The 14,821-nt window shown below is 32.9% G+C and overlaps 2 protein-coding genes across 2 annotated transcripts in view; one reads left to right on the top strand and one right to left on the bottom strand.

Annotated features, from left to right (window-relative positions):
• The window catches only part of LOC130443269 (kelch-like protein 26), a 31,127-nt gene extending 17,403 nt beyond the window's left edge, over window positions 1–13,724 (bottom strand). Inside the window, exon 1 of the mRNA XM_056777823.1 lies at window positions 13,439–13,724. The gene's annotated coding sequence lies outside the window, so the exon portion shown is untranslated. The remainder of the gene's footprint in view (window positions 1–13,438) is intronic.
• On the top strand, window positions 611–11,345 carry LOC130443347 (IQ and ubiquitin-like domain-containing protein). Its single transcript, XM_056777918.1, has 8 exons — window positions 611–826; window positions 2,338–2,470; window positions 5,581–5,845; window positions 5,901–6,087; window positions 6,914–7,100; window positions 8,527–8,863; window positions 9,471–9,809; window positions 11,018–11,345. The coding sequence occupies exons 1-8, from the start codon at window positions 611–613 to the stop codon at window positions 11,343–11,345; spliced, it is 1,992 nt and encodes a 663-aa protein (XP_056633896.1).
• Window positions 13,725–14,821: the final 1,097 nt, after the last annotated feature.

Raw genomic sequence — 14,821 nt, 5'->3', positions numbered from 1 at the left:
TCCTATATAGGTGCTGTTTAGATTGTGTACTTTTTAATACAATGGTATTTTTCAAGCGAACAACCGCCATCTCTAGGTCATGCCAGGTACTTCCTGGGACCATTCTCGTAAATTTAGTCAAAGACGTTTCATATTATAACGTTCTAGACTTCCTTTGTACCATATTAAATATATGGTTTAGTAGTAGTGATTCCAAACTTGATGATCTTAATTGATAATGATAAGGAAAGTACTGATTTTTCAAAACTATCCTTTAAAATAGATATAATGACATACTACATTTTTCATTCAGCATTTAGTTTTCACCAAAAATAATTACGAATACTCAAGCAGGTTTTAGTTTCAAGTCATTTCATATATTCTTTTTGTACTATATTAATGTGTTCAAAGTGAGTGTTAATATTATTTTCCACAACAATATAACAACTTAAAACACCCTAAAAATTGAGACAAGGGTAGGCAATTACATAATTAAAATACCTAGCTTGTTATTCTGGAATGGCCGTTTCTATAGAGACTGATAAACATATGGCACAACTGACGTATCAGTCAACAAATAAATGGCATTATTTACCTTTCTAGGTTCGGGAGAGTGAAGTGAAATAATAAAATGCCGTGTTGGATTTGTAAATGTGTTTGTGGTCCAAAATGTGAGTGCGATTGCAAATGTACGCACGTACCAGTCCCAACATGGATGGAAGGAGTCGTTCTAGAATGGCCTTCTTTTTCCGATATGTATAAGGATACGCAAATTATCCTGAAATTCACCACTGCAAATGCCAATGTTTTTACGCAGACTTATACTTCAGGACAAAAGATTTTAGAGGTAGGACATCGTTAATACACGAAATGAATTTATACAGATACACATTCTTTTTCAAAATTTTTATCTACATTCGAGGGCAGGTTATGGAAGGGGCTGATTAAGGTGTGAATCAACAGATTTTTGAGATATGAGATTAATGAAATCGAAAAATTCGGAATGCACAACTATACAACTTTGGAATTCCTCATAATTTTTCTTTCGATACTCTAATTTTCCTTCTGTTGTTTTCGTTATTATTTCTGCATCGTACATTAGTTAGTATCGGTGTTAAATTTCTTACCAGAAACTTAAAAATCCCAACTATCTAGCCCAGTCGCGGGGATGAAAGTTGTTTTGTCCTTAATAACAAATGCCTTCAAGCTTTTGCGGATGACACAACTTTGAACTGAATCCAAAAGGAAACTGAAAGAGCTACAACAAATTTGAAAAAAGGAAAAAAAAGGCAAAGAAGGAGACTGGGGATCTATCCTTTATACCAACAATATAAGTTCGAGTAAGTTTCCAATTTTGTATATAGAAGAAAAAGTTGTAAAATAATGGAAATAGTAAAAGGAGCACAAAAAGAGTGAGAGCCTTGATGGTGACAGCCTTGATAGTACATAACAAGGAAACATAAAATACAAATATGTATATAAATATAGCTCTGTGAACTTGGAACCCGAACTAAAAAAAATTAAAATTGATACATATTCTACAAACGACGTAGATGATTGTAATACCGTTTATTCGTTTGTAGTCCCGAAAAATTTCCTGAAAATTACTAAAGGTTGTGAATTTTCATGAAATATGATAATTTTCGAAAAATCTTGATGTCAATGCATTCAGCATCGTTTGTAGAAGATTGTAACACTGAAACATTTTTATTTTAGATATTTTATTCTAAAAAGTGTTATAAATAAAATGATAATTAAGTTCATTTTTTATTATTTCCAATCTGGCCCTCTGCAAAATTGAGTTTGACACCTTCCATTAGGATACAGACACCAATTGTAGTACTGGACTATATTGTTCAAATTTACATGAATTTTGATTCGTATATTGAAATCTTGGAGAAAATATGGTGAGTTTTCAGAATGTTATAACAAAAACATTTTTTAGATTTTAGAAAATTTAGAAAATATCTTTGGTATTCCTAAGGAACATTTAAAGTTAACCTACAAGGATGTTGAGGTGGAAGATTTAAATAAATTATTAAAACACATTGATAAAGAAGAAACTAAAATATTGGATCTCAAATTGTCCACAGATGATCCATGCAATTGGGTCATCGATATTACAAAAATATATGGGGTAAGTAAGTTATATCAACCAGAAATGACTTAATGAAAAGATCTACGTATCAAGATTTCTAGAACAAATGTTAAATATATTGTAAATTCCATGGAGTTACTAAAACATTCATTAAACGGATGCAAAATCTTTTTCAACGTACAACTGAGTGATGTTTAATATAAAGAGTTTTTTTTATTACCCATTATGCAACTAACGATGCATTTTTATCATTCTTCAAGGATCTAGTAGTTCCTGATATACTCACCATAAACATTGACGAAGGGGAAAATAAACATAGACAAGTAGTGGTAGAAGTACACAACAAAGCTATTCAGAAGCCCATGTTAGGGGGCTATAAACATACTCAAACAGGTAAAACAGCAAACGAAAAAATTTCAATATTATTTGGATAGAATATTTTCATGGGGCTGTCAAACTTTATTTTATAATTCAGATAAATCGTGTAAAAGTTTGTGACTTTTTGACAAACTGGCTAGAAAAAGAAATGAGGTCACGTAAGTTATTGAAAATATAAAATTATTTTTTTAATTTCTCTCTTCTTAGACTTCTATATATATTTTTGTTCATAAATAGTCTTGATTTCAGGTCATGTCATCCTGTCACAAAAAAGATCAGAGATGATAAGTTTAGCTTCTAGAGCTATCCAACTAATCAGATCCTGATGATTATTTGGATAGTTTAGATGCTTAATTATTCAAAAAGCATCAAAAGAAATTAATTATCTTGAAAAAATGATGAGCAACATATTGAAGAAAAGGATAAATAGACACTATAATCAACCTGGAGTACTAAAGCTCAATTTAAGTACCTTATCACTAAACCTTCGTCATTGTGACTAACATTATCTAAAAATCAGTTGTGAAGGAAACAAGAAGAACAAATAATTATCCATTTAACATTTTTATTGATGGGATATTAAAAACATGCACATTTTGTGCCGAATATTACAAAAGTAAATATGTAAATAAATACTTACACAGATTGTTACATAAAAAATTCAAATAAAAATGGCTTAGAGAACACAAAAATTATATAAAAGTCAATATCTCTTTAAATTCACATTTACTACCTTTCTTCGAAACAATTTTTACACAAAATTACTTGATGTTCACCGCATATTGCTAAGGAACAACTCCTACAAGACGTTTTTGTCATTCTCCGGAGTTTGTAGTCGCATTTACAGCATATGCGTCGTTTTTCCTCTTGTGTTTCTGCTGCAGGTGCTACCCGAGGAACTGAAGTTGTAGGTCCATTGCTGCGTCAATCCTCTCCTTGACACTTCGGTGTTGTCCAGGTAGATCCCTTCTTTTTCTCAACCAAGCATCAGTCAGTTTGTCCGACAATTCACACATGTAATCAATCTTTGTCAATGGCTTTCCTATCCGCTTATTTTTATAAAAATTATGGCAGTATACGATATATGAATTTAATTCTGCTGAATTAATATCTCTATATTGGTGAAACGAAGAACTACTTCCATAAATGAATCTTTAGAAAATAGTTTCAGACACTCCAGGATGTCGTCACTGTATTCAGGGGTAGGGTCCCTTCTTATGTGGACAACATCAATACTCCGCTTTTTTCCAGATCTCACCAAGCTAGACGTCTTTCATTTCTTTCCGTTTTTACTCTCTAATTCTTCAAAACCTGGTTGAAGCATATATTTACTTGAACCTCTCTTTTGTACTTCCGAGCAGCTCTTATCTTCATCAAGTGATATTCTTGGAGACTTTCGCTCTCTCTTCTTTCCAGAATCTTGTTTTTTCTCTCTCCGATTTCAATTTCCTCGATTAGTTTAGCGACATCCTGAGTTTCAAGCCAATCGGTTCATCAAAATGACGAACACATTTTACTTGTAATACTAAAGCTTCATCGAACAGACGATGTAAGTTTTATTTAGACTTACCTCGTTAAAATCCTTAGAGTTCAACGGTTCTTGCTCCTACTTGGTTCAAAGGGCACTGAGCTGGGGAAAGCACTGCTATAGTCTGAATTTCCTAACCTTACCCACAACGGTTATACCATAAATTGTTCGGCACAGATTTAGTATTCCAGGGTTTAAAGGAACAAAGCAGATACTGAACTCAAAATATTTTTTCTTACTATATGTATGTACAAGGACTTTCCCAAAAACTATCGAATTATTTCATTGATTATCATATTAGTATGAGTTAGAACGGACATAATATATTATCGAAATATTCCACTAAATTATAATTTAAAACAGAAAAAAAAACAAAAGAAGCAATATTATGAAATGGTGGAAGTAATCAAGTACCAAGCATTTAGAAAATAGATTAATAGCCCAGCAATGCGATAAAAAAAGAAAACTGCATCAACAAATCATGATATCTCAAACAAACATACATTTAATTATAGATATTAAAAAATTTTTGAAACTGTCTAAAGTCTAAAAAAGACTTAGCCCCAACCAACCTTGATAAACTTTCCCATGAGCCCATATAGGGTTGTGGATCCAATCTAAAGTCAAACAGATGTAGTAGGGAAAGTGATTTGAGATAATAGTGACATTAGGTAGGTATCATACTGCATTTGGGTCTCAAATAAAATACACCTCTTTTTGCTCGGATTATTGCTGCATATTTGAAATTTCGTTTCTGATTGCAACTCCATCCATTTGATCCCGTATTTCAGTGAGTCTGAATGACAGTACAACTGGACATGCAGTGGACACTCTAAAGCCCTAGCCTGTTGACTCAAAATGTCCCATCAATCGGGTTAAGATCAGGACTGACCAATTTAAAACTATATCTACTTCTTAGGGATAATTTATAAATTGGGCATATGGCGTACCATTACAGACACACTTCTATTTGTGCAATGTTAAAACATATTTACATTTGCTTCAATTTTGATGTTTTCAGGTAAATTTAAGATGCTTAACGATCAGAAGAGGACCAGTCATATAGAGTAATATATTTCCTGTCATTTTAGGCAGGTTGATCCATCTTGATTATAATTTGTTACATTCTGAAGTTTTTGTCCAGGTCTTCTTTGGCTTGTATCAGTATCTCGAAACCGTGTTAGTGACCTGCAGAGTGTAGATTGGGTCCCGCCATAGAAGTGTGCCACATGGGTATATTTTCATGGAAAATATTGCACCAGCACATTCTTCACGTGAAATATGTTTCATCTCACTTTGTATCATTGATTATAATCAACAATAGCAACAGAACAATGCAAATTGTCAGACAGTTTTGAGTCTGAAGGTCAGGGTTGCCATCTTGCTTCTTCGACAAACCCACCATCTATTCAGTCTTAGATAACTGATCACTGTAGAAATTTCCCAAAAAGTAGAGAAGAATGTCTACAGTTACATTCGTATCAGGCAAAGTTCAACGGCCACTTTTTAATATTAAAGTTAAACCATTTTTCCACAAATTGTGATATTGAAATTGAGTAGAATATGGTTAATTGTAAACTTTTGTGATTTTCCATAGGAGTGCGTTACTTTCATGGCTACAGTCAAACAGGACCTCCTCCCCCGAAAGTTCCGCCTGACCATAAGAATCATAGAGATACTCAGACATACATTATGCGTAATAGGAAGACTCAAATGGCGTACGCACATGCCACACAAATGGCCAATTTAGAAATCTATATACCAAGCGTTACTGATAAAATTTTAACACCTGGACCTTACGAAACAGCAGACGAACGTGAAAAACGGTTGGATATCGATGGAAAAGTAAGAACTATACAAAGGTATGGTTTTGCAGCTACGCTGTCTATATTTTACTTTCTATGAATATTATTTAAGATATTTCCGAGCTTGGAAGATGCGGAAAGCTCTAAAAGAGTTAAGCGCGGAATATCGTAAACGAGTACGTTTAGAAAACGAACAAGATGAAAAAGAACGACTTGACGACGAAAAAAGAAAAAGGCAAGACGTCATTAGTACAGTTTTCCCAATGAACATGTCTGATTTTGCTATGCTCTACGCAATGGTGAGCTCCCTATCATGACAAATGGCTAGGTTAGGTTAACGTTAACTCACAAAATTATTTTGCATCATTGTTTAGGTATTTTTGGAGATACAGTATAAGTTTTAGTGCATAATGACTAAATATTACGGGATTAAATTTATTGTGTCACATGAACAAAGAGCTTGCAAAGAAAGATCAAGTACAGCTCGAAATACGTAGAGGAATTAGAAGAGGCAACATTTAAAATAGAGACACGAAGAGTACGTGGAGAAGATGGCATAGCTCCGGAAATGATAAACTGGCCGGGACAAAAAGGAAATGCATATTTGGTGAATGTGCTAAGAGGCATGAAGTACAAAGAATACCGGTTGTCTAATAATAGAAAGAACAGAAATACCGAGGGTATGAATTTCCAGGAACTTTACCTACCGACACGAAATTAGAAGATAAAGGCAGAAATAACCAATAGGGAGAATGAATCCACGATACTGTACTACACACTGAATAAGACCATACCTACTGGAGAATACAGATGTTGACATAGAAATGAAACTGAAGATACAATAACTATACCAATAACTACTAACATATGCAACTGAAAATTGGACACTAAGAAAGAAGGACGAGTCCAAGATGAACACAATGATGCACAAAAGAAGAATATAGGCGAAAACATAGAAATGAAGAGTTTACACAAGGAGGTAGGAAAAGTAAAAGTCAGCTGAAAAGGTAAAAGGCGAATAATGAAGCTGTACATTTAATTATATATACATTTTAGATTAGTTATGTAATTTTCTTTGTAGGATGTTCATATTCTAGTTGTGGTTTTTTGACGTTTACGTTTTAGGTGGACAGATGGAAAAAGAACGAAATTGCAAGAATAACATCCATGCATTGTGGTGCTTCTAAAATTGCTGAATTATATCTCCTTTTAGAAAAAGAAATTGAAATGTTAAGAGTGATCGAAAGTATGCGAAATAGAGTTTATAAAGAATTGGAATATAAAAGGATCCAAGATTTCTTCAAAAAAATAGGTATATAACGATCGCATGTCTACGGGTTAGCTTTTTTATGTTACTCCTAGTGAAGCGTCATCATTGGCGCATCGTTTTACTAATAGCAAAAAGGTAGTATATAATTGTGGTTAATATCGCTAAAAGTACTGCTTTTGCTTAGTAAAGCCCATATTTCAACGTTGAATCCACGACTTCGACTCTTTCTGTAGTAGCCCTCATCTACTTTCATACTACATTATTTATTTATTTATTTATTAAGAAAATAGGCAGAAATCACATGATATTAAATCCGGTGAGTAAAGCGAACGTGGAGTGACAAGAAACGGCTATAATCTCGCGAATCAAAAGCGACTTGTGGCATTTTGTCATGACAGACAAGTGAACCATTGGCCCATTTTTCACATCGCCGAACTTTTCAGTACTACCCTGTGAAATTTGAAGAAGTTCGTCCATAAACCAAAATAGTCTGCGAAAGTTTGCATAAGTATTTCATATATTTATTTTAGAAGGCTAACCCGTTCTGTTAACCCTGCTATTTCTAACGTGTTTGAAGCCAGGAACATCACCAACAGGCTACTCAATCCACACATCTAAGATGTGGGCGCGCCTAATCAAAATAATTAAAAACATATATGAACGAACCCAATGAGCTTTCTGAACCAACACTGGTGGGAGAGAGTTTCAATTTTATCTTGGACGAAATTGTAAAAAAGCTACGTGAACTGGGAAGATACAGAATGAGAGATGGAGAGTTTAAGATCCTCTTTTATGCCGAGGATACAACCGAGATCGTAAACTACAGATATTCTTAAAAGCTTTGTATAGGGTAACCAAATTACTTAATATTGTAATATCAACATCCAAAATTAAATATTTGACAAAAAACATAAATAGTAATACGATAAAAGGTGGATGTTGATGACCAAACTTATGGAACAAGTCAAATATGTGGGTTCAGTAATGTCACGATCTGGAGACGTCGAAGTCGAGGTTCAAGGACAGACCAATGAAGTCACTAGAGGAGAACATGCTTCAATGATTAAATTTTGCGGATATACGCCAATAATAAGGCAGATAATGACCTTCAACGAAACCAGACTCGGAGAATGTGTGCAGACTTTTGGAAGACGTTCCTCATCCTTAAATGACTCATGTCTACTCTAGTACTACTTGCAAGCAGTCTTCAAAGTTACTATATTATCATCATAGATAGGTTTCGTGAGACAATTTGAAAATCTTTCATTCCAATATTTGTTTGTACCAGTCGCTTCTCTCGTCTGGATTATTCCAGAGCAAATTCTGTGCCAATATCTAAGTTCGATTATAAAAATATTATCATATACAGCTCACAATTTAAGCTACAGATTATCCAGTTTTTAACATATATAAATATTGTAAATTGTTCTTGAAAAGACGATATTTGTGAATCAAAAACTGTTTCTAGGAGAACCAATCGACTGGTACAGCACCTACAAGAGTTTACACATCTTTATGGATACGTTAGAAACCCAAAAAGGTCGAAAATATTTCGAGTTATATCAAAAATTGATAGAAAAAGATCTCACAGTAGAACAAAAATTGAATGTTTACTTGGAAGTTAAAGAATATATTCAAGATCATCAATGTCAAGATAGTGAAGTTTTGAATAATCTTATAGACAGAATGTGTCAGCTTTTAGTCAGAGGCGTGAGCCGCAAGAATCTGCAGGGATTAGAAAAAAGAATAGAAGCTTGCGTATTGCACCACTTTAAATTAATAGAATGCAATGAAGGCGTTACTAGGTAATATAAAAATCGTGAAATGTCTGTTACTACTGATCTATAGGTTTGGAGGGCTGAATATCCCATGTAGGAGCCTTCAGAATTGAACGACGGGGCTTAGCTTGTGCCAACGCTGGGAAACCCGGCCTTGGCAAACCAATATTGGTCCAAGCCTGGTTGAAATCTGGGTAACTTCGCCCCAGCCATCCGATATTCACCCAAAACCAGTCTTGGGTTTATCTAGGAAACCAGTTCCAAGCTTGCAAACCAAGCGAGGGACTTTGTTATCATCCCAAAGTCCCACCAAGTCTGGGCTAATAACGGCTTCCAAGCTAGGGCCAGAGTTGTACATACTTGGCCTAAGTATGGACCTATACTGGGCCCATCGAAAAATCCTTTATGGGATAGCGTCAAAATGTATGCGACTGACTATAAACTTTTCTAAAATTGAAAACGGACTTAGACAATACAATTCACATATGTTTAGAAAATAGTTAAATAAAGTAAAGATGCATCATCTTCTTAAAGTGACCGGTTCAAAAGATTATTCATACAAATAGTATAAAAATGAGTGAGACAGTGTAAGTGTGGATTTTTCAAATATTATACCATTTGGTTTTGCTTTTAGGCACATGTTGACAGTACAAGAGCGTAAAATGGAAAAGAACCTCCAATACTGTCCTAGGTGTCAAAAATTCAAAACCATCGATGGCTTTAAATTAACAGCTAGAACGGACAAACTAAGGATATGTCGAAATTGCAAGTGGTTGGACAAATCGGAAGAACCTTGGGTTGATCTGTCACCCTACAGATTTATTTTGAAACAAATACGAAACTATGAAAGATTGCATCATGCCGTATCTTCAGTAGCTTTTATATTACAAGATATCGATATTCATCATATAATCGTACAGATTTGGCATGGACATTCTGCGTTATCGGAATGTAATGACATTTATCAGTTAAGGTAAGGTATACCTGACAAATTGAAGTTCTACTGAAAGCCCTTTGTTTAGTTAGATCAAAAGTTACATAAAGCATCACTTTCTCTGTAAAAATTACGAAATTAGTTGTCATTGTTTAAACAAATCGATTCGTGAAATGAACGATTCTATTTAGTCCGAAATTATATACTCAATACATTATCATATTTTGTGGACCCTTTTTTTCGTAAAGTGGGACTTTTTTTAGTTATGTTTTGCTATGTCGAAATTGTCAGTTTCTTTTTTGTTTTCTACGACTATGTTCTCATTTTCACTTTCATATTCGCTATTATTTTTATTATCGGTCATATTATTATTATTCTCATTTTCTCTTTTCAGTACATCATTTTCTATACCTTCATTTCTTGATGGTTGATGTTATCAAATTTAGAAATTTCTCATGTTACTCTCACAGTGGTAAGACAGAAAACGTTGCACGAATTAGCAGGTTTTCGAGATGGGCTTTGGAAAACGATAATATGAATAACAAAATTCCATAGAGATTTCATTGTGCCAGAATATATCAGAACTGGGCCATCATTGGATTGAAAAAATGTCCCATTCTCTAATCAAACACTGGAGTGAGTCTTAAAGTTTTATATGAATGAGCTTGTTTAGCTAAGAGGAGAAAAAATATTTACCATCACATAAAGAACCTTTTGATGATAGCTCGAAAATATTTTCTGGATGAATTTGCTTTGATGTCCGTATCGAGTTGTTCCCTAATAATATTATTACCGCATACGTAATCCTTCTGCTGTATTCGTTAGTTCTTGTTTTTTAATCATGCAGACAACGCTCGTTCTCATGTGACTGGATAGATTAGAGGCTACCTTATTAGTTTATTAAAGTGTCTACCTTATATATCCTATAAAACACCCGTGGAAAAAATTTTGAAAAACGATTCATGTCGTCAATGCTTGATGTCGATTAGAGCCAATTCGTGCAGCCATCATTAAAGAGTGAAGAATATTATGTAAGCATTTGTTGATAACAATGCATAAATACAGTGATAAACAGCAGAGGAAGGCTGACACGGAATAAGTGTTAACTGCATTCATTTTGTTTTAAGAAATTGTTAAATATTTAGTCAGCGTTATTTGGTTGCAAAATTATTCCTTACTTCCGTTACCCAGGTGTAGTACTTTTTTTTTGCTTAAAATAACGAAAAATAAAATTTATTTTATTTTAGACTAGTTCGTTGGGACATACATAAAGAATGGGCGCCGTGGAACTGCATCCTCTTAACAGCGGAAGAAGCTAAGGCTCACCTAAAAGTTATCAGCTTGTCATATGTTTACGAAGAAGAATTTATAAGCCACGTGACCAACAAGCACGTTTTAGCCAGACGGCATTTCTCAAATTTGAAAGCCTTCGACAAATACTTTGCCGAAACGACAAAGGGTGATATTAGACTGGATGAAAATTCCGAGTATTATAATAAACCAAAGACGGAATGCCTCAAAGATGAAGATATTAAGTACAGTGACAGGTTATTATGTAAAAAAGGATTACTATAAAAGTTTTTAAAATTAGGTTAAATAAATTTGAAGTCGGTTGGAGCTGCAAGGCAAAATTAGTTTCATTTTGTTGTCTATAAGTATGTTAAGTGATTGTGTGAACTGGAGCTAATACATTTTTTGAAAAATTAATAATACACTATGACCCAGTTGCATATTTTAGTTTTGAAAAAAGGGTGGCCATAATGCGCGAGTCACATTCGCTAGAGTTGGCAACATCTGTCACGGAAAGCCCGCGCTGTATGAGTTTACGCAGTGACATAGAGCGGACGCCGATAGGTTCAAAATAGTATTGTAGTAGGGTTTATTCAACTCACATACAATTTTATTGTTTACGTAGGGTGAAGTAGACAGGGTGAAGGCATATATATGTGAATCCTTCTACTTAATTTCGTTCGTTAACTCTAATTGTAGAGATACTACTTTGGTAATAACCGAATAATTTTTCACATATAAACTTTATTAAAAAAAGTTACAAGTTGAAAAATATGTTTCATTTCATTTTATGGGCTCTACTATATTAGAAGTTATTTTGAAGATTATAGTCCTAAAGTCAATGCTAGTGGTCACCACTGTTTTAGAAGAAGAAGAAATATAAATAAAACTGGATATACAGAACTTCTGTCAACAATTTACCATATCCTCAGGTTATAGGTAGACAATACACTGTGTTATGAAATGGAAAATATTATGGAAAATCTTACGTATTCGCCCAGTTTAGAATCATTTATAATCATATTAAAAACAGACTAATTTGACATTTTCGAAATCGCAGAAACCATTTATAGAAATCCCAAACGTCGAAAATGTTTTTACCAATAGTTGGACTGGTAACTTCCGGTTCGACTGTTTAAACTGGATATATAAATTACAGGAGGCGTTAGTTCTTTTTAATTCGAAAATATGGAGGTAAGAGGAAAGGAGAATAATCTGTGTATATGGAGTGTCCATCGAAGTACTTCAAATAAGGATAGTGCCACATTAGCATCAGGGTAACTTTCAAATAATTTACTTGATGTTGAATGACTGGGCCTTAAAAATACCTGCTAAGTGTTCTTCGCTGAATGGCATAAACTGATTTCACTTACATTTTGGCAGTTTCACCATGTTAAGAGGCATTAGAGATTCAATTGCTTCGCTTATATCTAAAATTGAAACTATTCCTGATTGATTTATTGCTATTCCAACACATTTTATGACTTTGAAAGAAATTTCACAAGGTGGTTAAGGTTTGCTCAATTTCTTGTGGTCTTTTATTATTTCCTACCTACACATGGAAAATACAAAAAGAAAAATTGTGACAAGTTGTTTCCGGAAGAATAGCATATGTAAAATATAACCTTCATCATTTTCCTTTACTTCAAGAATTAACAGATGCTGGTTATCTTTGCAGTTAAATTTTAGAAAATTAACATTTCACAATTTCATATTTTTTACTATCCACAGTATTCACAAAAAACATTCTTCATTGAATACACGTTGTACATAATGATACTCCAGTATATTACACTACCCTAAGTCCACTGTTTTATAAATAATAATTTTCTTGCAATGTGACATCAAAAGCTGGATATGAGAAGTCCAAAAAGAACTCGGATTGGTTTTACAATGGCTATGATATATTTGGGAAAATGGTAAAGTGGAAATGAACTCATAATATTGCTGCTACAGTTTACATGTTTACTCAAATATACAAGCTTCCACCTTTTAACTAAAATTCCTATAATTGTTACCTATAAGTTATTGTAGTTACTATATAATACCTGTGGCGATACCTTCAAATAAAAATGAAAATCTTATTTATTATTTGAAAACTTTATTGTTTATTGTTCTTCTAATTTACATTATTGAATTAACATCTATTTAATTATCTCTTAATTTTGAATCATAATACTGTCATGTAAAGTTTAAATAAACTGAGTATAAAGGCAAACAATATTTTAAGCAATTGAATTATAAGTAATCTGTTTTGGCTTTAGTAATGGTCTACTTATAAAAACACATTTCCATTGAAAATATTTTTCAAATTACTCTGGCTTCTCTATTGAAAACCTCAATACTAATACCTAACCATAAACAAAACATCAACTTACCCCAATCAAATAGATCGTTCCTAAGACCGTCTCTTTCCTAAATACATTTTATGATGTTGTTTCGAACAAACATAAAGACATAAAAAGGTCACAACAATAATAAAGATGAAATAAAAAAATTTTAATTCAACCTCCTATTCGCGAACAGAATGAAACAAAACATTACTTGCAAACAAAACGAGGTCTTATGAAACTGACTGGATTGAGAATTGATGTTGCAATCTGACCCACAAGAGATTGTTTCGGAGCAATGTTGCCGTTGCGATATTAATTTAACGTATTTAATGAAGTTTGTAAAAAACTTTGCAAAAAGGTTTATTTTTATAGCACAAACAGAATTAAATATTTAGTAGGTAAATACTGTTATTACTACGTTGGAGATTAAGGATTCACTAAGTATATATGTGTCTATTAATTGTATTTTATTAGCTTATATAATATCCACTAAAATCCTCTTCACATATGTATTGGGAATACCTATTTTTAATGAAATTATTGACAGTCATTTGCTTAATATGATATTATTTCGAAATTTATCGAGATTTTTGAGCCTTCCATTAATTTGTTTGTGGAAAAGTATGTAATTGTTTTGGGCTCTAATTATTCTTCCAGAATATTGAAACTTATTATGGGTTTCATCAAAGTATATCTTAATTTTCTTTAGTACTTTACTTTTCTCCTATATAAAGAATAACTTTCTATCTGTTCCTTTCTTTAATAGATCCAAGAAAACTTGTTTTCCGAATAACAAGCTTCCAGACAGCCAAAATAAAATGATTTTTGGTCATTTCGAAAACATGTTAAGAAAAGTTGCTATTTGATCTCGAAGTATTCGCGTACGATACTTTTAACTGACTTCATTAATTTGAATGTTTATAATATTCATTTAAATTTACAACCAATTGACAGTTTTCAACTGTCTAAAAGTCATAATAATACTTAACTTGACAACGTCGCTTTATGAAATTGAATGTATATTAATCTCTTATAATTGTGTTTTCTTACATGTTATATTTGAATTTCTCATACATACTGTATACTTTATGTGAAAAATATTGGTTTATGTGTGTATTTGCATCAAACAATTAATTGAATAATATAGTACTTTTTTTCTGATCAATAAGCACTACTATGCAGGCAACACAAAAAGCAATGACTTTTTTAATTGGTTGCGGACCTTTAGGCGATTGAAATGTGTTGAGATTTCAAACAATTCCATAAACGTTTTAACAATAATGACCGACATTATTCCAAATAAGTACATGTACTCATTTTTATAACATACATTTGAGCTACGCTGTTGTAATAAATTTACAATCTATTTAAATTACTGATTTCTCCTAGACTATGGTTAGACGAGAACGTTTTATTCATTTTATTTAT

Source organism: Diorhabda sublineata, chromosome 4, assembly GCF_026230105.1.
Source record: "Diorhabda sublineata isolate icDioSubl1.1 chromosome 4, icDioSubl1.1, whole genome shotgun sequence".
In the NCBI taxonomy this organism is placed as follows: Eukaryota; Metazoa; Arthropoda; class Insecta; order Coleoptera; family Chrysomelidae; genus Diorhabda; species Diorhabda sublineata.
The sequence above is the reverse complement of the archived record's forward strand: the minus strand, read 5'-3'. Positions and strand labels throughout refer to the sequence as shown.

Bases quoted from the DNA above. Each gene is read 5' to 3' on its own strand.
- LOC130443347 (XM_056777918.1), top strand. From the start codon at position 611: ATGCCGTGTTGGATTTGTAAATGTGTTTGTGGTCCAAAATGTGAGTGC. The intron at 5,846-5,900 runs GTATGGTTTTGC...ATATTATTTAAG, and splicing joins AAAGTAAGAACTATACAAAG to ATATTTCCGAGCTTGGAAGA. The intron at 7,101-8,526 runs GTATATAACGAT...AACTGTTTCTAG, and splicing joins AGATTTCTTCAAAAAAATAG to GAGAACCAATCGACTGGTAC.